The sequence below is a fragment of the Anguilla rostrata genome, chromosome 9 (genome assembly GCF_018555375.3).
Source record: "Anguilla rostrata isolate EN2019 chromosome 9, ASM1855537v3, whole genome shotgun sequence".
NCBI classification, from domain to species: Eukaryota; Metazoa; Chordata; class Actinopteri; order Anguilliformes; family Anguillidae; genus Anguilla; species Anguilla rostrata.
This window is the reverse complement of record NC_057941.1, coordinates 54221522-54246263: the sequence shown is the minus strand read 5'-3', so window position 1 is coordinate 54246263 and position 24742 is coordinate 54221522. Positions and strand designations below refer to the sequence as shown.

The window sequence follows — 24742 nt, the reverse complement described above, 5'->3', positions numbered from 1 at the left end:
AATACTACATGCCAGAATTAATGATAAAAGGGATATAATGCCACTCTTATTTACCGAAGTATAATCCCATGGAAAGGAAATATTTATGAACATCGCCACCATCCATCTAAAATATGCAGAGTGAGGGCCAACAGGACACAGGTATATTTAGTACATTTATGAATCCGTAAAATGTGCTCATTTAAAACTTTGAATCTTCTGTAAAATGTGTTCATTAAAACGCTGAATCTTCTGTAAAATGTGTTTAATATTCAGACATGATGAAAGAGATCATGTTTATGAATATATATGTGGCTGTATCAAACACAGAAAGCAGTTGGTTTTAAAGAAAAACATTTTTATTGTTATTTACAGAGTGCTCAGATATAAAGTAGCATTCACGGGTCCTTCCCTTTCACAGCTGTGTACGAACCCAGACATTTAAAAGTTAGCAGGGTCCCTTCATTAAGTACAGTACACAAACACATTACACTCCCCTCCCCAAAGACCCCCCGCTAACACCACCCCCACCCCCCCAGTCACTCTCCCAGCCAACGGTCCGGTCACCAGGTCACTGTTCATATGGAGTCATTGCTGCTTCTGCTCGGAGACCAGAGTATCTGAGCAGCCAGTCCAGCTTGAGCCCAAACCCCTACGCACCACTGATCCAGGACCAGCCTTATATACAACCTGCAGCTGCTCCTGCTGGGAGTAGCCCACCTTCAGCTGATCCAGGATCAGCCTTATATACAACCTGCAGCTGCTCCTGCTGGGAGTACCCCACTTTCAGCTGATCCAGGATCAGCCTTAAATACAACCTGTGACAGCTCCTGCTGAGAGCAGCCCACCTTCAGCTGATCCAGGATCAGCCTTATATACAACCTGTGACTGCTCCTGCTGAGAGTACCCCACCTTCAGGTGATCCAGGATCAGCCTTATATACAACCTGTGAATGCTCCTGCTCAGCATTCCGCACCTTCAGCTGATCCAGGATCAGCCTTATATACAACCTGTGACTGGTCCTGCTGTGAGTACCCCACCTTCAGTTGATCCAGGATCAGCCTTATATACAACCTGTGACTGGTCCTGCTGGGAGTACCCCACCTTCAGTTGATCCAGGATCAGCCTTATATACAACCTGTGACTGGTCCTGCTGGGAGTACCCCACCTTCAGTTGATCCAGGATCAGCCTTATATACAACCTGTGACTGGTCCTGCTGGGAGTACCCCACCTTCAGTTGATCCAGGATCAGCCTTATATACAACCTGTGACTGGTCCTGCTGGGAGTACCCCACCTTCAGTTGATCCAGGATCAGCCTTATATACAACCTGTGACTGGTCCTGCTGGGAGTACCCCACCTTCAGCTGATCCAGGATCGGCCTCCTCACCCCTCATGCAAACCCCAGTCCCTTCTGGGCCGGTATCACAGAGCAGGAATACTGGATAGCTGGATAACGGCACTCGGTAAAACCTGGAACAGCTCTTTATACTTCAGTCCATGCTCCAGATTTGGGAGGGTTCCAGGTTTTCCTTGGCGCAGTTGTCCTGCTTGGTGAAACGGGGCCCAGGATCAGTGTTCTGGAGAGGGGGCGGGGCTCAAACACGCTGCAGTTTATCTTCTCCTCCCCCTCTCTGCCCAGGACTGAGCAACTGACATGGAGGGAGAGAAAATGGAGGACAAAATGGAGACGAGTCCTGTGATGACCTAACAGCAAATGGTCAGTCAGTCAGTCATTCAGTCAATCAGACAGTCAGTCAGTCAGTCAGTCAGTCAGTCAGCCAGCAGTCAGTCAGTCAGTCAGTCAGTCAGTCAGTCAGTCAGTAAGCCAGTCAGTCAGTCAGTCAATCAGTCAGTGAGTTGGTCAGTCATCCGTAAGCCGTAAGTTGGTTCATCAGCAGGACGGTGTGTCAGTTGGCATGCTGGCCAATGGGAGCGTGGCCATGGCGGGGCTGGTGCTGGCCCCGCCCTCACACCAGCGCGGTGACAGAGCCCAGCTTGCCGGGCTCCTCGGAGGCCCAGGGCTGCAGGTTCTGCAGGGCGAACAGCGACGAGTTGTGGATGCAGAGCGGGTCGGTCGGCAGCGAGTCGCTCAGAGACTTCTGGAAGGCATCGTGCTGGAGCTGGATCATCAGCCGATTGGCCTGCTGACGCTCCGCCTCCCTCTCCTCTGCCGTCTGACGCCTGAGCGCAAGAGAGAGAGGTGAGGGTGTCGAGAGGAGTAGGGCATGTGTGTGCGTGTGTGTGAGTGTGCACGTACATACATGCATACATACATATACAGTACGGTCTCATCACTAAAAAGTCCACCCCCAGTGTTTAAAGGTCAAGTACCTTGCTCAAGGACACAGCAGCAGGAGATTCAAACCTGCAACCTTTGAATTGTACGCCAAGTTTCCTAAGCACTTTACTACACTACTATAGGGAAACAGAGAATCATTCAAACACTTTTACCACATGCTGACTGTGCATTAACGGCAAAGTTCTATTCTGCTTTATCAGGGAGCAGGGCACCGAACAGTTGATAAAGCAGCAAGAACTACTTAGCATAAGGGACATGCGTTGGTCTTGCTTTAACCCACCAATGAATCCATGAATTAAGCACACTTGAGTGGAGAAGCTTTCTTTGTGTTCCAGTTTCTAACTCTAAAGGGGGGGGGGGGGGGGCATGAAATCATAAAAAGACCACATTTTCGGAGGCGAACGAAGCACACAGATGTTGATCATAAGTTATTGGTGACGCCAAGTTACCCCTGACCTCTGAACCTCTGCACGTGAGCCAGAGCCAATCAGTTGCTAATGACCGCTATCCGCGCTCACTCGTCTCGGATGGTCTGATGGGAGACGCGAGTAAATTGCCGTAATCTCAGAACAAACACATTCCCTGTTAAACAAATTGCGATTTGGTAGCTTTGTGTTAAGCAAATGTTTTTTTAAATGAACGTGAAAGCGCCGTGGGCTGCCTGTACGCGCGAGCGTCACGCATTTCCCCAGTCAAGCTGTTTCCGTTGATGAGTTTTTAAAAAACGCAGTAATGTTTGGAACCGACATTACAAATTCTTCACAAACGTGAGGTTCGTTTGGTCTTTTGAAAATGTGAGTTCTTTTTCTTACCCTAACTTATAATTTCCTAGCAGTAGTAAATGTTTATTAATAGGAGCTGATAAAACGGGATATTAGGCTACAAGTGATGCGTTTCCCAAAATCCAAATGTTACAGATGCAAATGTCTGGTGGTTGTAATGTTTTTGAATGCCTACACCACATTAAGCCTTTGTTTCTTTTAGTGAACTGAAGTCAAGCAGATAAAACTCTTTTGCAATAGCGACCGTCCCGTAAAGCTGTGTAAACGGCCCCTTATGTGGCGCGTGAATTTCACGCTACTCCGAAGCCGTAAATGATTCCAAAGGTGAAGAAACGATGTTAAAAATCAACGTTTTTATTGTCTTAGGAGATGTTTTTCCTTTGCTTTGCAGTCATCCCCATTCAGGAAAAAAAGACAAGGAAGAAACTTTTTTTGTTTGTTTTCATTACGGTACAGTTAATACGTTTTACGTGACAATAGGTCATGCGTAGAAATCGCTGACTGTGAATATAAATGTAGTGACCGCATACTTAACAATCTTTTATACATGCAGAAATACTGGCTGCTGTCGGCTAAGTTTACAGGAAATATTATTTTTTAACTTTATATTTAACTGTCTACAGCTGAAAGCCAGGCGCATCGGCCTTACAAAAATAATAATTATAAAGACAAGTGTTTCAATTGCCCTTTTTTATAGAAACATTTGCAAACCTTATATGTACTTACACAAATACGGAGGGAAACCACCACTATCAATTCCATGGACATATTTGCGGTGAAATTATTTTTAATAGTGTACTGTAATTCATGCCTGTCTGCGATTTAGAATACCAATAGGTTATGAGTATCACAATTCTTGTTCTTCAATATCGTGATTCGTGTCTACCAATAGTGATTTCACAGGCCTATTTGTAAATCTCAAATTTTGTTTTAATATTGTGATTTATGTACTTTTCAAACGAGCGCAGTCAAGTGCGAATTAATCGTGAACAGCGCGGTAAGTGTCACGGCGTCGTGGTGCGTCTGCTCGGATTGTCAGTCCCTGCGCAGTTTATTCAACCTCCGCACGAGCAAACTCGCGGTAATTTGACAGCCAAACAAATGCCTGCCGACGCCAATGTATCCGCGCGCCACACCGAAGCTCGAACGCAGCTTCTATAAAATTCAATTCATTTTATTCGCTTTTGCTTTATTTATTCAGAACTTTCTCCCTCGTTCATTAGGGAGTGTTTGCGTATATTGCCTCCGATGCCGCGCTTCGAACGAGCAGCGCTCTTAATATTTTATCAACTAGGTCTACCTACTTTGAATTGTTTTGTTCCATCGTCGCTCCGTCGTCTGTTTGAAACACAATGCTCCATAAACAGTCCTGATTTCTGAGGGCGAATGTCAAAGAGGTGTCTTTCCACGCGTTTGAGAGCATAGCATCGCTCTGTCTGGGAGGTCTGTGAGAATGTGTTATTACAACTTCATAACTCCACACAACTGTGCTCAACGTCTAGCGGGCCATGCTTATGTCATATGAAGCTCGTGTTTTGTAGGCCTACGTCTTCTCCGAGTCAAGCGTGATGGAATAGAAAAGAATATCAAGGTTATTTATATAACGGGATTCATTAGCTGCAAAATGGGCTTTATACCTAAAACGTAAATAGTCTTTCTTTTGCAAGACACTCTAAAGTCGGATTATTTATTAGTATTATTATTATTATTATTATTATTATTATTATTGTTGTTGTTGTTTGGCTGTTTTGTTATTATTATTATTATCATTGTTATTATTATTATTAATAATAAAAATAATAGTAATTATTATTATTATTTTGGTCTTTACAGTTTCACTCCACGCGGGACATTAGGACAGATGTTTTTTCGGGGGCAACTTGAGCCCGACCATCTGCCGCTGTAAGAGCTTCACCTGGAGCCCGAGGACGCTCGCGCCGCTTGGCTGGTGAGAGGAGCCGAACGTGTTTATCGAAATTAGCCGTTTGGTTCGTCATTGAATTTGGGCTTGTACATCTCTGTGCTTCTCAAAACTTCATACGCCACGACCCACTTTATGACCAAATACATTTCATGTGATCCACCCGTTCATACACAGGCTAAGGTTTGTTTATGTGCAGAGTTATATGTGTTAAACACGTCAAAACAACATTATACGCTGGTGTGAATTTGCGTTGTATGTCATATTGGCTACGTTTCGTCCACATACAACGTTATCTCGAGACCCAGGTGAAATCTGAGAAGCAGGGGTATTTTCAGTTTAATCCAATTTTATTACAGAGCCTTTTAGAGAGATGCAGTCAGAGAGAGACTTTACAGAAAAACAGAAAATTGTGAAAAGCTCTCAAAACATCAAGAGATGTAATGGCATATATACTACCCCTCTTGATGTTTTGAGAGCTGTTATATAGGCCTATGTTGAGTCGACACGCATTTTAGTTTTTCTAATGATTTTGTCCGTTTCTTCCGGTTGTGTATGCAAAACAGTAGACTTCAAGCAACTGGCTCGTTAAGTGAGTTATGTTTTTATGAAGACTACATCAATATTCTATTGACATTTGTTTATAAAATCGCGAAATTGTTGTAAACATGATTCTATTAAGTATTTCATCGTACATTGTTAATGGACACAGGAAACTGGTGTTAAATAAACTCTTACTGTGTATTTTACTAAAACTCAGAGGTGAGCACTTTTATTGCGTACCCTTGTATTACAATACAGTAAAACACTCTGCTGATAATAATAATAATATAATTATGTGTCGAGTAATCATTTACAGTTGTTAGCTGTCTGTTTCATTGTTATTATAGTTGTGAGGTGAGGTGGAAGAATTCTAGGAAACAATTTATGATGTCTGTCTTTTTAAATCGCTTTGGAAGTCTATTTTTTATTTTTAAATAAATACCAACAAACATTCTTATCTCAATTGTAATTGAGTATACAGCTGAACCGGACACGTGGGGGAAATTATTTTGAGTAAATGTATTAATCCCTAAAATAGGGCTGTATGGCTGACATTTATTCTGTTCTTTTGTCTTCGATGAGACTCCCCTCACGTGTCCGTTCCTCGAAGAATTTCGTACTGCAGTGTGTCGGAGCGCCGCACCGCTGTTGTTATTTGGAGTTATGGCACGGTGCACAGTGCTTACCACGGCGGGGGTCCTGCCGCCCCCCCACCCCCACCCCCACCCCCCACACTTCCCCTTGTCTGATACATAAGGCAGTTGAGAGCTGCGCGTGATGTATGCTGCGTCTGCACCGGTCAATATTTCAGCCACATTATAAACGCATTACTGTCGCGGAGCTGAGAGCGCGCGGGAGTTCTCCTGCTCTGCAGCACGAGTCTGTTACAGCTGAGCCGCGACCCGCGTGCGCACGCACGCGCTCCCAGGGCCGCGCTGCTGCGTTATTGATTCTTGGCGTCCGGACGGGATGCTCATCTCCCTGACACGGGCGAAGACATTTTTAAATGGAATATGCGCTTCAACACAGATGAGAGAGGCCATACTTCACGGCTTCTGCTGAAATATGCTCGAGGAAGGTGCTGTAAAGCCATTACCCACAATCCCCTGCTCAATCATGCCTGGTCTCTTCATTGTTGGTATCCGTATACATATAGAGAGAGCATTGTGTTCTCTCTTTCTCTCTCACGCTCTCTCCAACTCACTCTCTCATGCTCTCTCTCACTCTCTCTTTTCATGCTCTCTCTCTCTCCTCTCACACACACACACTTTCTCTCTCTCCCTCTCCCTCTCTCACACACACACACTCTCCCTCTCGCTCACCTCCACTTGGTCCTGCGGTTCTGGAACCAGGTCTTCACCTGTGCGTCGGTCATTTTGAGGGTCTTGGCGAGCGCGGCGCGTTCTGCGCTGGCCAGGTACTTCTGGCGGTGGAAGCGCTTCTCCAGCTCGCAGATCTGCACGCGCGAGAAGGACGTGCGCGGCTTCTTCCTCTTGGGCGGGGTGCGGTTCTGGTAGGGGTGCCCGATCCGCCGGGACACCGTGAAGGGGGTGAGGGCTGCGGGGCGAGGGTCACAAAGCCAGGTCAGGACATCCAGCTGAGCACAACTGCCCCGACTCACCCAACTGCCCCGACTCACCCGACTGCCCCGACTTCCCCGACTCACCCAACTGCCCCGACTCACCCAACTGCCCCGACTCACCCAACTGCCCCGACTCACCCGCCTGCCCCGACTCACCCGCCTGCCCCGACTCACCCGACTGCCCCGACTCACCCGACTGCCCCGACTTCCCCGACTCACCCAACTGCCCCGACTCACCCAACTGCCCCGACTCACCCAACTGCCCCGACTCACCCAACTGCCCCGACTCACCCAACTGCCCCGACTTACCCAACTGCCCCGACTTACCCAACTGCCCCGACTTACCCAACTGCCCCGACTTACCCAACTGCCCCGACTTACCCAACTGCCCCGACTTACCCAACTGCCCCGACTTACCCAACTGCCCCAACTGCCCTGACTTACCAAACTGCCCCGACTCACCCAACTGCCCAACTTACCCAACTGCCCCGACTTCCCCAACTGCCCCAACTGCCCTGACTTACCCAACTGCCCCAACTGCCCTGACTTCCCAAACTGCCCCGACTCACCCAACTGCCTCGATTTACCCAACTGCCCTGACTTACCAACTGCTCTGGCTCACCTAACTGCCCCAACCCCATCCTTTTACAGGCCAGAGATGGTGTCACACAGTGGGAGTGTGCGTGAGAGAGAGAGTGTGTGTGCGTGTGTGTGAGTGTGTGTATGTGTATATGAGTTTGTAAATGCGACACACACACAGAGTTGTGAATGCATGGAACAGCTTTGGCAGCTGATGCAGAGACAGAGACCCTGGGGAAGGGCTCTGTTAGGGGAAGGGCTCTGTTAGGGGAAGGGCTCTGTTAGGGGAAGGGCTCTGTTAGGGGAAGGGCTCTGTTAGGGGAAGGGCTCTGTTAGGGGAAGGGCTCTGTTAGGGGAAGGGCTCTGTTAGGGGAAGGGCTCTGTTAGGGGAAGGGCTCTCTTAGGGGAAGGGCTCTCTTAGGGGAAGGGCTCTGTTTGGGGAGGGGCTCTCTTTGGGGAAGGGCTCTTTTTGGGGAGGGGCTCTGTTAGGGGAGGGGTTTTCTTAGGGGAGGGGCTCTCTTTGGGGAGAGGCTATTCTCTATTACTCTTTAAGGGTATTCATTGACCCCTCTTCTCCATGGAACTGTCAGTTTGACGCTCATTAAACAGGACGCTGTAGTTCTGGTTTGGTGCCGCTTGCTTTGATTGGCCAGCTGGTAAACTGGAGGCTGATGTGACAGTTAATAATGAATAACTCTGTAACAATGTACAGCTGAACCACTTACACCATAACAATGGGACGGGATAGCATGGCAACAGCATTACACCATAACTTCCAACACCGTAACACTCTGGCACTGCAACATTGTAACACCGTAACACCGTAACCATAACAACATCAGGCCACTGCGGTTGGTCCAGAAAGCTGGTGCCCCCTGCTCTTTCGCACGGGCAGTGCCACTTCCCTGGCTTCCAGACGCTGCCCACATCCATGCCAGGCAGTGACTGGCACTGGCCCTTCCTCTCGTCAGATAACGGTCACATCGCACCCTCCATCCTCTTCCTCCGTTCAGCCTCCTCCTGCCAGCTGGCTGCCTCCCCGAGCTCCCAGCAGCCTCTCCTCCTGGCCCCACCTCCTCTCTGCTCTCATCCCCCGATGGCGGAACAACCTTCCCCAGTCAGACAGGCACAGTCACTGCCTGTCTGTAGTGAACATCTCAGAACTGACCTTTCCACAGAAACCCCTCAGTGTGTTTCTGTTTAATTAAAAAAACTAGTGAACCATTCTCTCCCCTTACCTTGTAGATCATTGATGGTGATACTTAAATAATTGTACCTTTGCATATCTTTAGCTCCTGTGGTGTTTGCTTACCATGTGAAATATACCTTTGTAAGTTATATAGGCTAAAACAGCGCTAAGTGGCTAACTGACTGTGGCGTGGCCTGTTCAGATTCATGATATGGCCAAATATCTGTGGCATTCGCAGAAACAAAAATGTTTCTTTGCTTAAGTGTGTGTGTGTGTGTGTGTGAGAGAGAAAGAGAGAGAGGTTGATATGCTCTTGATGCTCAAGGGACTGATCCCAGGTTAGTATGCCTGTTACACACACACACACACACACACACACACACACACTGTTTGGGTTTAGGGCAGCGCAGGGTCCACTGGTCCTGGATCAGTAGTCAGAGGCAGGTGCTGCCACAGATCTGGCCCAGATCAACAGCATTTTTACAATTTTACATCAAATGCAGTCTGTGCGCACAAAGACCGGAGGTGTTGCGTTCAGACGGGTGGGTTATAATGTCAGTCTATAAACGCAGCGGCCGCACATTCGTGAAAATAGAGCTACACTTTTTTTATCCAGTAAAAGAGAACGGCGATTTAACCTTTAGGAAATCCCGCCTTTAAAACATGCTGTTGCCCACGTTCCGACAAGCCGCTATGATACTTGCAAAGCGAATTAAAGCCACTTGATTATTTTGGTCTAGATACCTTAATTTCACCACAGCTACAACAGCCACCGATCTTATACAAAACTGTAGTGTAAAATTATGAAAAATGTAATACCCGCATAAATACGTGGCTCCGCGTTAATGGTGAAGCCGTGGGGTTATCGCGACCGGATTGCGCGGCCTGGCTGCCCTTTGCAAAATGCGCGGCATTCACTGTCCTCATTTCTTGCTTTATTTATTTATTTGCTTTCATCGAATGGAAGAACAGACTCCTAATGTTACAAAACTCAGCCGGAAACATTTAACCTGCCTGCAGGGACTCATAAATTCCTATCATGAAATATTTATGACGCTTTACAACTTCATTGCATTTTGTCCTTGCTAGAGGAAAAATGGAGATTGTGATAAATGCTGCTGACCGTATGCGAGCGTTACGAGGTCTTTCCCCTGCCCGTACCTCCGCCTCTCCAGCTCCTCGGTTGATGCGCCACGCTCACCGACCGTTTATCTTCGAACGGGCAAGATCAGCGTGTCTTTGTCCCGAGGAGAACCCTGTAGATCTCCCGAGTTCGCAAACGGACTTGGGTCATAGTATAACGGACATCGGACCGTCATACTTTGCGTCAGGCTGCTACAATATACGTTTCATTAAGTTCAGGGTTTTCAGTCTCTATTGGATACAAAGTGCCCTCAAAACAGAAGATTCGGGATAACTGTGTGCGCGCGCACGTGTGTGTGCGCGCGCTGACTGTAATAGCCACGCATCATGAGGGTGTCTCGGGTCACATATAAATAATGCAGTCAGTCATGTCCCTTCCACTAATCTGTGTTAATGGATTCACGGCATCGTTTTAAGAAGCGCCGGAAGTGCGCGTCAGAGCGCGCTCTGTTCCTGGCACCAGCGCGCGTAGGGAAAGGGAAAAATACCAACGGAATAATTCCAGTCAGTAATTAATTACACATGCGCGCGCATTATTAGCCATTCAGAGACCAAGCCTAGAAACTGATGTGGAAAAAATTCAGGGACAAGAATTAAGATTTCTTCCGGAAAACAGTTTACGACCATGTGGAACTTTTGCCGAATCCATGCATGTCCGTACGGATTCTCACATCTGTAGACAGGCACACACGCGCACATATGGCAGCCCGTCAGGGTAATCACTTTGGATCATGTTACCTGAGACAGCCGGTGTTGTGTGAGAGAGAGCCGACACATTCATCACCGCGCTTCCGACACCAGTGCGTCTCCGTGTCCGATTACACCAGCCACGCGCACGCACATGCATTCTAGCCCGGACAAAAAGGGGTTCGGCTAAATTAAATACACACTGTCAAATTAAATCCAATCTAATTAACTCCGATAAACTCGTTCCCGTTAGATACAGAGACATACACGGAGCAGGTAAATTGTCCTGGCAGTGGGGGGAAAATCGAAACTTCGCCTTGTGTCGCCTGTATTTGAGCTTCAGCCGGTGCCCACTCACACTGTAGCTGTCTACAGACCACAAACAACGGAGTTTTTTTTGTTCTATCTGTTCGGGTTGTGCATTCTTTCTTCTATAATTATGGGCGTCGTGATCTGGACGTGTTTTCATCGTTCAGTCTTCGACTCATTTTATATAAAACATACACAATTTAAATACATTCTCGGTTGATTGCAATATAAAACAAAACCGCTATAGTGTTGCTTGTAGTGCATAATATATTATTTTATTTCATAGTATTTTAGCATTGTTCATTAATTTAATAAAGATGTACACACAAAATATAATTTAAAATAAAATTAAATTAAAAACGATTGTTTTTAGAATTATTATCTCGGTTGTGTAGCTACCTTCAGGCCTAATATTGTACGATTAAAATGATAATATTTAGACCCTGCTACAGTCTATACATATATGCTGATATTCAAAATGGTCAAGGTTATTTTCCTATTGTGTATATATAATATATAACTAATAGATTATTTTCTTTGTGATTGTATTTTTATATGCCACAACTTCGTTCGAGGAAGCGCAGTTATTTTGCTCGACACAATGTGGGGAATGTCATTTAGCATTGAACTCTTTTAGTTAACAGCCAACACCGTAGCCGAAAGTCAGGCTCGGGCGTCCTGTCACTACAGTCCCATTGAGCTCGCGCAAACCAAGATGGAATTTTTTTTAAAATGTGGCCTATTTTATCATTAGGAAATTAATTATTCGTTTAATATTTCTTCTCATGTCAATTTCAGCTTTTTTTTTGGAGAATTCATACACTTCAATTCAAATACTCAAAATGTCTTTGTTGTCGGAAAAATCGCGTTGCCTAGGCCTACGTCTCAAGAACAAAAAGTGTTTGTTTATTTATACATTATAGACAATACTGTCCACAGTTTCCATTTGTAATTCACAGTAAATTAAACAACAAACAAAAAATAACGATGCGCAGTATCTTAATTTGCCCTTTCAGTGTTCAGACTTTTAATATATTGAAGTATTTTATGCGGAATGCAATTGCAATATACTACTTCCTAATTGCGTCAGTATTATATTATTGTTTAACTGGATTAACCTTATTGTCCATGTACTCGATGAAGCACGTTTATTAATACAGGTTGTTGTCATGTTCTGCTGAGGTAAATGCTCTGATGCGTTAATTGCGCCAGTCCCTATCGCTGGTTTTAGCAATATGCCCAAAGTTCCGACACAGGTCGTCAGTTAAAATATGTTTAAGATCCCTAAATAATTATGAGTTTTATTTTACAATAGGCCTATTCGCGCGATGTGAAGGCTATGAATATTTCTGTAACAAAAATCTAGAACGCTTGTACAGTTTATACCACATCTCTTTAAATAATTGATTATTTAAAACATTTAAGGTTCAGTCTGTTTTTGATAATAAAACACATTTTTTTATTCTCCATTTGTGCCTGACAGGTTACTGCTCTCTGAGTTGTTTTTTATTTTATATTTTAAAACTTAATCACATATCCTGTTGTAATAAGAATACACTATTTTTTAAATTGTCAACAGCGTAACTGACCAGTGTAGCCGGTATGCCGTGGAACAGTCAGACATGAATACAATTCAGTCTGTTTTATATTTTGGTTATAGATTACTTGAATGAATCAAGAATAATCGCATGCGCGAGGTGCTGCAGTCTCACATTTTCTCCCTGGCCTTGGCGACGAAGGTGTATAATATTGAGCATAACGTCTTTTCCATGGTGTTCTATTCTAATTGGTATTGTTTGAATCTACATTTAACTTTTGCAGCCAATTAATGTATCGAGGCAAAGATGTGGTTGCCCATTTAGAAGCTTCAAATGACCTTTATTAACCAACTGAATACCGTTTTACGCAGTCTGTTACCGATACCCACCGTTTTCGTTAATTTGATTTTGAAATAAATGGAAAATGTGGTGCAAATAATGAAAACGTAGGCGAATGTAAAACTATTTATACTGAATAGGAAGTAGGCCTAAACCGCCCTGACTGCGTCTCAATTTTTATGACAGTCGTATTAATAAAAAATAAAAAATAAAAAAAAACAAACAAAAAATTTTTTTTGGAAATGTTTTGCATTAAACGGGACAGGGCACAGAGGTCAGTAGGCCCACAGGTCGTCTATTCTGTCGCTCGCGACCAGTCAGGCGCGTGGACAGGGAGTACCTCCTGTCAAATTTACAGCCACTGACCCGCGGGCCCTCCGTCTGACACACAAAAAACACCTGGATAATTACCTAAAAGATTTAGAAGAAAGACCTAACAAACTGACACAAGCGATAATTACATTTTTATAAGAAGCTGAAGGCTCGCCGACTCGTGGCTTCTGCGCGCGTGCAGTCGTAGGGTTTATGGACGCTGAGGCGCGTGTTCCGCGCGTCTGAACGGAATGGCCGAGACTAAATACGACTAGTTAGGCCTTCTGTAAGAAAAACAATAAGCTCATGGCTTTTCCATTTTGGGAGGGGTGGGGTTGGGGGTGGGGGGGAGGTGCATGGGCCTTGAGCTACGAGAGCTATTATTGTGAGCCCTACCGTAAAGCGGTTTCGTGTCAGTATGGCACTATCAGTGCGGATGTTTACAACGGCGAGGACATGGTTTCCAGTTTAATCTGTTCGCGCGAAATTAAATGGTCGGTCTGTTGTGGAAACACAAATGCATTCAGCATATTCTTTCCGCAGACATAACTGCCTCGGACGTCAACATCCCAAAAGTCTCAGTCAAACGTCATCAAAGCCAAAACAAAAAAAATAATTTGAGCATGGCCCCCCGCGCATCGCGCATCTGTCTCGAGCGGTCAGCTTTGTGTGATCTTTACCTGCGAACCTCTCCTTTGCGAAACGGTGACTGCTCTCCATCCAGGGGAAACTCAGACTGCCAAAGCCGGGCACCGCGCTGGCCATGGGCGGGGGGACTGCGGCTGCCAGGGGTCTGTGTGCAGGGACCCGAATCACCCCTCCTGGGGCTAGGGTCAAGTTCACGCCGTAGGAGCCCGAGTCCTCGAAGGACGCTGTAATGCCGTGGAAAGAGCCCGGGAGCGCGGTGTACGGCGCCGCGCTCGCGCCGGTCGGGCTGCCCAGGTGGTAACTCCCGCCACTGCTGCCGCCGCTAACATCCGAACCGCCGCGCGCGCTGTTCTGCTGGTCCTGCTCGGAGCCGCTAAGGATCTGGTCAATGCCGAAGCTGATGGGTTCGTGTTGGGCTGGTTGGGGAGGCTGGTTCGGACCGCTGGGGCTACTGCTGGATGGCCGCTCCATCCTCACTCCCCGTCCGCTCCGCCGCCTGCTCAGCCGAGCCCAGGCACTGGTTCACAGACGGGGCGAGGGAGCGATGGGAAAGACGTCAAAAATATGAAACACCCTTACTCACTCTTCTCTCCCTCGATCTGTGTTCACAGTGAGTAAAGATCTGCGGATTCCTCCCGCGTCTCAGACTCCAGAACCCGCCTCTGCAACGCGTCCATCCATCCGCAGTTCGGAGACGCCGGTGAAAGTTTGGCAAGTACGGGTTATTCGCTGCACGGGACAGCTCGCGCTGACACCCCCTGCCCCGCAATCATTTTCCCGTCTGATGTTTCGATTGGTTCAACGAGGCGGCCCCTGTTACCCCATTGGCTGACATTTCAACAATAACTGGCGAAGCTGAAATCGAGCGGAGGGAACATTCCAAAGTGACATCATTTTTTAAAAAGCGCGCACCAGGGCGAATTCATTAGACTCGAGATAGGCTGTCTAATCTAGCAGCAATATCTTTTGATCTCTGTATTATTAAAACATCAATTATCCAATATGAAGCACTTTCTGCTCGTTAGGCAATCTGGTAATTTTACTAATTCAGCAGTTACAATAATTATTCTAAAGTCTATGTGTAGATGTCAAAGCATTCTGATTTTATTATTGTTTTTTTCTTAAATTTAATCACCATTTTGAGATGGATGCACTTTGTAGGTTATCTCCCTTCACATAAAAAAGAGAAAATAAATATTCCACATTAACGTATCAGCACCTGACGATTATTTAATGATGAGTGTGCACCCGTTCTCGACGACACTGTTCCCCCATTCTCTCTTGTTACAATTTAAAGCCAACATTAATTTGTACTTTTTGTGTCATAACTTTTTTTCATGGCAATTTCTTCTCTCCTGTCACTTGCGTTTTGCGCGCGTTCGACCCTGTCAGTTAAAAGCGATCGGTTTTCCTTTGAGAATGGACCCTCGCGCATTAATTTGACGTATCTTATATTTTAGTTATTGATCCCGGTGTGAAACTGGAGACGGTCTGTATTAAAAGCGAGGGCCGGCGTTTATCATCGCTAAATGTAACCCTGTAGATTGTGAACCATCGATTTGCCCGGAGCTCTTATTAGTGGGAGAAGAGGGAGTACAAGCCCCCCCCCCCCCCCCCCCCGCGACCCCCGTGCCTTCTCCGGGCTCATGTTTGAAACTCACCTTTATCTGGTTAATTTCATCAGCATTAAATGCCTCGGTTATCTGTGGAATACATAGTGCTGCTGTATTAACTCCTCCGTCTTGAAGTCCAAATGACTGAATGTGATTTATTATGGATGTTTGCAGGTGTTTTAAGCGGGTACTCATAAAAATAAAGGCTATAAAAAAAACTTTAAAAAGAAAATAACTAGAGAAATCTATTCGAAGGCTATCGGCTCTGAAAGACTGGGCTGTGCTCGGCTGAGGACAGTCCTTAGCCGTTTTATCGGGCGAACGGAAAGCGATCCGCCGCTCCATTTTGCGCTGCAAACTGCATGCACGCGCCACGCCGCTCGGGTCAAACGGACATTTGATATCAGCGATTTTTTTACACAATGGATCTATTGTAGATATAACAGTTTATTTTAAAACGATTTCCCCAAAAGGCTCACCTCCACAGTCAAAATAGTGGATCATATCACAACATTATTGTCACCTCGGCTTTCTGTTCGCTTCTCAGTTTTTTACGGTCCAGTGATTTTTTTAAAATGCATTTGCCTTTGTGCAAGGAGAACGGTAATAATGGGTGATTATAGCCTACTTTGTACTATATTATACTGCGGCCAGTTAAAGCCAAAAAGATTGGTCAGAACGGTAACGGTTTTGAAGCATTGCTTTTTAGACATAGACTATGCAATTTGAAATATAGGTAAAATGAAAATTTGTGAAAGCTTTGTTTGTTATTGCTTTTTTGATAAGTTGTATTGGCTTATTTGGCTTATTCTACGACTTTATAATTATTATTACAATTTGAATTATTTTAATTATTTTAATTATTATTGTTATAAGGCTACTGTCGTCAGTAGGCCTGCCCTAATTCGTTTTTGCTTCAGCCCACTTCTGGCCGTTAATATTGATGTGATTACGTGTGAACGCGGATTCCCTGCAACTGGGCAAGCCTTTCAGCATCCAAACTTCCCTTCCAACTGAAAACGAGCGTTGGGACATGTTTAGCTGCCTCGTCAGTTCATATTGCTGGGAAAACAGGCGATTTAGAGCCGAAAATGAAACGGCAGAGAAATTCGGTAACTTGGACTGAAATTACTGGTGTGTCGCAGCAAGATGTTTTAATAAAGCTTTTGTGACCAGAGGCCTCGGGCCCAATCGTGCCGCGTGACAAACATCCGAACGGGTGGAACGGCTCCTTACAAAAGAAAAAGCGTCACAAATCTGAACTGACAGACAATAGCGGCATGCACGTGATTGATCCGACCAGTAACTGATTAAAATAATTATTATAAATGAAAAATCACCATTGTTTCATTTCTCTCTCTGTTTGTCCGAGGGAATAAGTTAATTGTTACTCATGGTTAAACAAACAAATACGAATTTGTTAAAATTATAAGCACAAACCGCCATATTTATGTAAAATAAATAAATAAAAACAAAAACAAATAACTTATTGCATTTGCAGCAGCAAAAAAAGTTGAGTGTTTGCGAGTCTGTGCTCGTTCGTGCGAGTGTTAGTGTGTATTCATGCTCATTCATATTCTTTAGTATAGTTTATGTGTGTTGTCTCCTTGCAGCAGTTCGGAGTGACAGGGACCGTGTTTGTTTGTGCCGAGAACACGCTTTCCACTCCACGGACTAATTCAATCAGAGCTCCGGGAAACCCGATCTATGGACAGCGGATCTAAGTGGTTCCTTGTAATCCGCGCGTAAAAGCGATTATATCCCATGGCTAGGCCGCCACGTTTGACGAGCTTCAGGGAATTGGTGTTGGCGGGGAGAAAATCCGTTTACTTTGAAGTAGTTGATATTTTAATAGACCATTAGCGCTGATGCTAAGAAGCCCCATTCCTCTGGGGGAGAGACACGTGCCCAGTGGCTGGGGACGCTTACGTCATCCTTTAGCGCTTGTCACAGAACCGGATGTTAGCCGGATCTCTGTCCACTTGTATGGTCATCTGACACCACACGTCTCTGCCAGTTTAACAAATCTAATGACCTCTTTAGACATCTTTCGCTATCTTTAACGTCCGTTTTGAGCCCGATGTTTTAACAGGAACATTGTTTGAACGAAGCGCACGCACGCACGCGCACACACACAAACAGTCCGAGGTATGTTCTTTTTTCCCCCTTAAATTTGTTTATTTAAGTAAGGATGCATTTATGGTCTAAATGCTGTACATATGCCTCCAGATTTAGCTTACATTTCAGAAAATATTAAAGACCATTCATTCCCCTCCTAAATTAACTGCTACTGGTGTTTTCACTTTAAGAATGAAATTAAACATAGGCTTTGGAAATGGACATGAAATCAAAAAAATGGAGGACATGACCTTGGTGTCCTCAGTGGAAGTTAGAGCTCTGCAGGGCTGCAGGTTCAAATCCCAGCTGATCACTGGAGCAATGCAGGCAGAGTTTGCTTCCATTAATAAACAAACTTCAGCAAATAAACGTCAGTTATGCCAGTGGCTGTCCTGCAGGCTCTCTTCCTTGCAGCGACGTAATGAAAGCTCGCTGGTTTTCCTTTCGCCTGTAGAAAGTAAACCTGTAAACCTCTTTAGCCCACAGTGTCCAGCTCTTCTAGAGCTGCATGACAGTGTTATAGAGGTGGAGTTAAGCCCCTGCTTTTCACCTCCCTTAGCACAGCTAAGTGGCTTCAACAAGCTCAGACTCTTAACTGTTCATTGCAAACCATGCAGATCATGCAGACAGAAAGAGATGGGGAGACAGCGAGACACAGACATGTGCAGACAGACAGACAGCCTGCAGCAGACAGACAGACAGACAGAGGCAGTTGACAGACACACAGACAGACAGATTAAACACACAGACAGAGAGACACACAGGCAGACAGGTGTAAGGTGTGTTGTGTGCTCTACTCTGTACTGTGAGTGGAGTCTCCTCCTTTGGGCCTGTACCTGTTAAAACTGGAGGACAGGTGAAAAGTGCCCCCCCCCCCAACCTGCTGTGCCTACCTGTGTGTGTGTGCGTGCGTGCGTGCGTGCGTGTGTGCGCCTGCGTGCTTTTTTGTGCGCGCAGATGGTGTGTGTGGCTGCGCTCTCGTGCAGTGACTCTAATTATATTTAAATGGCAATCAGGCGCATCGTCTTTATTCCTCTCTGCAGCAGTTTGGATCCGCGCTTCTCTTGCACAAAGTTTGCAGAAAAAAAGAAAAAGACACGGATTTGAATTTAACACGGCTGGCGGTCTGCACGTCTTGAAATCATATCATCAAAAAATATTTGCGATGAAGTTTAGGCGTATCGCCTGTTAAAAGCCATAATCCGTACCGAAAGTTTTTCAGGAATAAAATAATTATTTTATTAGTTTTTCATCAGCAAATTACCATGGAAGATTAAAATCTACTCCGCAATAATGTTGGGATATCAGACTTTTCTCGCTCACGTGGCGTGTTCAATGTAGAAAAACATAAATAAATTAAAATGCAGGTCATAATTTTTTTCTCACAACACTAGAGATTATGTATAGGCTAAATTCTGTATCAAATATGTAGCTGCCTGTTATGTATGTATACTTACTACTCTGCTAAAGGCTACATGCACTTCCGCGAATACGTTTTTTTTTCGTTCACGTTTTGGAGTAATTTGCAGTAAGTTTCATAAAAGTGTAACATTTTGACGCGCGGTCAGTAACATTTATAATTTATCCTGAAATCCATAGACCATGCGATGAAACTTGATTAAGGTACTGTCGTGTGTGTGTGTGAGAGAGAGAGAGAGAGAGTGAGGGGTGAGGGGGGACGGACGGATTTCAACAGATTTAGATTTCAACAGATAATACATTGCAGTGGTCATGGTTTGCATTGGGAAAGCGAAGAACGAACGGTAAGGGTATCACAGTAATAATAATAATAATAATAATAATCTTATTCTTATTATTATTATTATAGTGTTGACGGGGGTAATAATTAGTCAAGGCTATGACATAGAAAATTTGATAGTGATAAAATGAAATTTAAAAAAATCCATATCTCTTATGTTACACGGCTCGATACAGCCCCTGTATTTCTCTGATCAAATGAGTCTAAAATGACGACGCTGCCGCCCTTCAAACTTGATGAAAACGCGCTTAACACCAGTACGCCGAATACCTGCCATTCACACCTGACTTATTTCATTAACATTGTGAAGATGATAGTTATTAATTGTTCGCCCATGTGGTAGTGTTAGCATGATACGTTTTATAATCCTTATTTGTGGCAGCGAACGCAGACTAGAGGGGTCCGTCCTGTCATTCTCCCGACGAGTCAAACAGTTTAACCCATTGCGGGTGTGCGCGAGCCGGGCTAGCATCCACGCCGCGCAACCTGTGCACCCGGCGGCCGCGTGCCCAGTCCTGGGATCAGGCCCATACATGTACAAATACATTAAAAGCATGAAATCTCCCCTTTCTTCCAAGGAAATAAAAGAATGTGAGCAAACGAATTGTTAGAGAAATGGCTTGATCTGCATATCGGGGTCGGTGTCCTACCCCCGGGCTCTGTTTTTATTGCGTGTGTCTGCTGTTATCAATTTCGCCCCGCTTTTGAAAGGGAGTCTGGCAGGCAGCGCTGAGCGCTCGCACAATATGCAAAAGACGTTTCTTTTGAATAATAAATGATCCCCTTTTATAAGGGCTCTAAAGTGCCCGTGATGGTACAATATGAAAAGGCAGGGATAAGTAATAGTGTATTTAAAAAGGATCTAGTATGTTTTTATTACTTTATTAAAAAAAAAAAAAAAAAAAAAAAAACCAGAACGAGGAAGACAGAGAGAGGGGGATTAGGAGGGGTTGGAGAGAGAGAGAGTGAGTGAGAGAGTGGGGATGAGAGAGAGAGATATCTGTATTATTGCAATAAAAACGATGAAACGAGTGAAAGCCGTGGAAATTCCCTCGCAGCGAAATAGCCTCCTTAATGAAAGTTTACCGATTCTCTCCAAACGCTGCGCGTGTCTCCATTTATGAAATATTAACTATATTTTTATATAAAGCTCTGAAACGCGGGTCTTTTATCTGTTCCTTTGTTTTCCACCGTTATTATTCTCGGGTTTTAATAGAAGTCCTTTTAATTTAGTTTGCATTGTATTTTTTTCCCAGACAGACTGACACTTAGTCAACCGTCTACAAAGACACATTCAACTAAAGACGAAACAAAACAGTATTTTTCAAAACATAAACGCTTTCTTTCTGTCTTTCGTGTGTAGAAATTCCGCGCCGTTAATCTGGCGAATTATTAGCTACACAAATTATTATTAGGAATTGCAATGCAAAGTGCCGTTAGTGATAATGGCAAGTTGAAGAATGCGATAATTAAAATGGTGTACGCTCTGCAGAAGTAGTGCTACAATTACATTTATTCATTTAAGAGAGCGACTAGAGCGGAATTCAAATGATGGCTCGTCTCCCGTTCTCCCTTTTGTAGCCTACTTCCACTTCCAGAGGGTAATATATATATATATATATGCATGTATGTATATAGGATATATATATATATATATATATATATATATATATATATATGCACACACAGTGTGCACAGTGCAGTATTTGGACAGTGAAACAATTCGTGTTTTTGGCCCTGTACTCTGGCGCATTGGATTTAGAAACGAAATATAAAGTTAAAGTGCAGATTGTCTGCTTGAATCTGCAGGCATTTACATCCACAATGGCTGAGCCATGTGAGAATTTCCTTTTTTGCATAGTCCCCCTACTTTAGGGAACCAAAAGTAATTGGACGGTGGGCCGCTCAGCTGTTTCTTGGCCAGCTGTGTGGTGCTGCATCATCAGTTCATGCTGAAGAAAGCTGAGGGAAGATCTAGAGTTGATTATAGGTGTGCATTTTGCATTTGGAGTCTCTTCCTGTTGTCTCTCAGCATGAGGACCAAAGACGTGTCTCAGCACTAGCACAACAGCCTGGTAGACCTGGGTGGAGAAGCTTGTGTGGAGGGCGTTGGGTGGAGGAGGTTAGGTGGAGGGGGTTTGGTGGAGGAGGTTGGGTGGAGAAGCTTGTGTGGAGGGCGTTGGGTGAAGGTCAGTTGGGTGGAGGAGGTTGGGTGGAGGGGGTTGGATTTTGCAGTAGTCCATGGAGTCTGTTGCTCCTGTAATTCAAGCACCAAAACCTCCTCATCTTTGATTGTGTTGTAGTTTTTCCAGAATTAAAGGACTTTTAGGGAAATGTTTTGCAATGACACCACATAGCAAAATACCATCTTTCCTTTTTTTGGGAAACACATGTGCCTGTTTACTGCTGCAAACAAGCAAGAGCGTCAAGCTAATGCTGATGCACAGAACTCCTTAAATGGCAATATGAATACGCACATGAACACGTGGCCTTCTGACACCTGTGTATTCTCTGGATGTGTGCGTAGAGCAGGCCAACACATTCCATCGTTGCCCCCGTGTCCTGCGGGAGACGGGCTGTGTGCTGATGTCCCAGGCCCCCCCCGCCCCCCCGGCCCACTGAGCGCCGCAGCCAGGACCGGCTGATTACTTGGGGACAGCCAGCGGTGATATTGAGCCCTGCCTGCACGATTCCATCTGAAAGGTGTGGGATTATCTGACATGTGGCTCAGTGAATAAGCGTGAGCGTGCACGTGTGTGTGTGTGCGTGAGCGTGCACGTGTGAGTACGTGAGTGAGTGCATGCACATGAGTGTGTGTGCGTGTTTACGCGTGAGTGCGTGTGTGCGCGTGCGTGTGTGCGCGTGCGTGTGCATGTTCCTGCGTGTGAGTGCGTGTGTGCACGCGTGCGTGTGCATGTTTACGCGTGAGTGCATGTGTGTGCATGTGTGCCTGTTTATGCGTGTGTGCTCCTGTAGAATTGTTATTTATTTTGATATATTTTTTGATGACGCAGTGGTGCCTCCATCGGCTCTCGCATGCGGCCTGTCATTAATCCCCATGAGGCTGGACCACAGCGATCGGGCAGTGTGTAGACCCCTGCGGACCCCCCCCCCCCCCCCGCAGACCCCCCCACTGATGCGCTGCCCTCATTACTTATTAATTTAAGAGCAGAGAGCCAGGAAGGGAGCTGCAGGCTGGACAGCCATAAAGTAGCACAGAGTTTCAGCAGCACTGCTAATGGATGTGGGGGCAGGGCACAGTGAGACTGTCAGCTTTAATTTGAAGGCATTTACATCCACATTGAAACCATGTGGCAGTTTCTGCCCTTTTTATACATAGTCAAAATTATATCACTGCCCAAGTACTTCTGGACCGCATTGTTGGATGTAGAGACAGGTAGATACATATATATACTCTATATGCTCCCTCCCTGGACCCTGGAGAATGAAATGGATAGCATGCTGAATCTCAGTAGAGGATCAGAAGGTGGGGATGGAAGGACTGTGGTAGAGGAGGGGCAGGGATGGTGAGAGTGTGGTAGAGGAGGGACGGAGGGGCGCAGTTTGGCGGAACAGGTTGCAGACGGGGCGTGGTGCTCGGGGGTCATGCACCACTGACGCTGGTGAAGATGAGAGAGCAGGAAGCGAGCGATGTGGAGCGAAGAGACAGCCGGCCAGAGCCATTATCTCCTACGGCCTTCCGCCCTGATTAACGGCCTGTATGTGGACCATGTCAAATCAAAGCATTAAAAACCACACATACTGCGTCCAACCACTCTGGGCAGGGACAGAGAGAGAGAGTGAGGGAGGGATTGAGAGATGGGGAAGTACAGAGAGGGAGGGAGGGAGAGGCAGAGAGAGAGGGGGGGAAGGATGGGGAGATGAGGAGAGAGGGAGGGAGAGAGAGGTAGAGAGAGGGAGGAAGGGATGGAGAGGTAGAGAGAGGGAGTTGAGTTGTGTGTGAGTGGAGAGTAGAGTGTGTGTAGCTACTGAGTAGTCACTGAGTTGTGTGTGTAGTTACTGAGTTGTGTGTGTGTAGTTACTAAGTTGTGTGTGTGTGTGTAGTTACTGAGTTGTGTGTGTGTAGTTACTAAGTTGTGTGTGTGTAGTTACTGAGTTGTGTGTGTGTAGTTACTAAGTTGTGTGTGTAGTTACTGAGTTGTGTGTGGGTGAGGGAAGGATCGGGGTGGGTCTGATGGTTGAATGCTTGGTTGCTTTTCATGCTGCTGATAAACACTGTGGGGGGCGGGGGGGGTGGGACAGAGAGATGGAAAGAGAGCAACAGGATTGGACAAGCCAGCCTTCCCATCAGCCTCTCTGCTTTCTGTCTGTCTGTCTGTGTCTGTGAATGATTCAGTCATCAGACACAGAAGTGGTGCCCGGGTTGTCCCTTATGAAATGAGCTCTATAATCTGGATAAAAACACTGGGTATGCACACTAGAAGAACCACAAACCTACATTATTTTTTATTTCCATAATGTATTTGTCAAATATTTATTTATTCAATGAATGTGTTTCACAAGTGTTTCAGTGTTAGCACATTAGTGTTGCAGTGTTAGCACATTAGTGTTGCAGTGTGTTAGTGCATTAGTATTGCAGTGTTAGCACATTAGTGTTGCAGTGTGTTAGCGCATTAGTGTTGCAGTGTGTTAGTGCATTAGTGTTGCAGTGTGTTAGCGCATTAGTGTTGTAGTGTGTTAGCGCATTAGTGTTGTAGTGTGTTAGTGCATTAGTGTTGCAGTGTGTTAGCACATTAGTATTGCAGTGTTAGCACATTAGTGTTGCAGTGTGTTAGCGCATTAGTGTTGCAGTGTGTTAGTGCATTAGAGTTGCAGTGTGTTAGTGCATTAGTGTTGCAGTGTGTTAGTGCATTAGTGTTGCAGTGTGTTAGTGCATTAGTGTTGCAGTGTGTTAGTGCATTAGTGTTGCAGTGTGTTAGTGCATTAGTGTTGCAGTGTGTTAGTGCATTAGTGTTGCAGTGTGTTAGTGCATTAGTGTTGCAGTGTGTTAGTGCATTAGTTGCAGTGTGTGGCATTAGTGTTGCAGTGTGTTAGTGCATTAGTGTTGCAGTGTGTTAGCACATTAGAGTTGCAGTGTGTTAGTGCATTAGTGTTGCAGTGTTAGCACATTAGTGTTGCAGTGTGTTAGTGCATTAGAGTTGCAGTGTTAGCACATTAGTGTTGCAGTGTGTTAGTGCATTAGTGTTGCAGTGTGTTAGCACATTAGTATTGCAGTGTTAGTGCATTAGTGTTGCAGTGTGTTAGTGCATTAGTGTTGCAGTGTGTTAGTGCATTTGTGTTGCATTGTGTTAGCGCATTAGTGTTGCAGTGTGTTAGTGCATTAGTGTTGCAGTGTGTTAGCGCATTAGTGTTGCAGTGTGTTAGCGCATTAGAGTTGC

General features: G+C 45.3%; 1 protein-coding gene and 1 long non-coding RNA gene across 6 annotated transcripts in view; one reads left to right on the top strand and one right to left on the bottom strand.

The window, feature by feature from the left end:
* Positions 1-989: 989 nt before the first annotated feature.
* tlx3b (T cell leukemia homeobox 3b) lies at positions 990-14554 on the bottom strand. Its single transcript, XM_064353067.1, has 3 exons — positions 13886-14554; positions 6850-7084; positions 990-2163 (listed from the first exon to the last, which is right to left on the bottom strand). Exons 1-3 carry the CDS (start codon positions 14322-14324, stop codon positions 1950-1952), a joined length of 888 nt encoding a protein of 295 aa, XP_064209137.1. The 5' UTR covers positions 14325-14554; the 3' UTR covers positions 990-1949.
* LOC135264281 (uncharacterized) overlaps positions 2668-24742 on the top strand; it is a 39848-nt gene continuing 17773 nt past the window's right edge. For 2 of the 5 annotated variants that reach the window (XR_010332654.1, XR_010332653.1), the window contains exons 1-3: positions 2670-3075; positions 4897-5011; positions 14465-14568. This is a non-coding gene — a long non-coding RNA (uncharacterized LOC135264281). Of the gene's footprint in view, positions 3076-4896; positions 5012-14464; positions 14569-21870; positions 22047-24742 lie in introns of all 5 variants that reach the window. The other 3 variants (XR_010332652.1, XR_010332651.1, XR_010332650.1) reach the window with 3 other exon arrangements.

What these genes read in the sequence shown, in the direction of transcription:
- tlx3b (XM_064353067.1), bottom strand. Translation starts at nt 14,324, where the DNA reads ATGGAGCGGCCATCCAGCAGTAGCCCCAGCGGTCCGAACCAGCCTCCC. An exon ending in CGCAAAGGAGAGGTTCGCAG is followed by an intron (nt 7,085 to 13,885) that starts GTAAAGATCACA and finishes CTCGCCCCGCAG; the next exon opens with CCCTCACCCCCTTCACGGTG. An exon ending in AACCGCAGGACCAAGTGGAG is followed by an intron (nt 2,164 to 6,849) that starts GTGAGCGAGAGG and finishes TCTTGCGCTCAG; the next exon opens with GCGTCAGACGGCAGAGGAGA.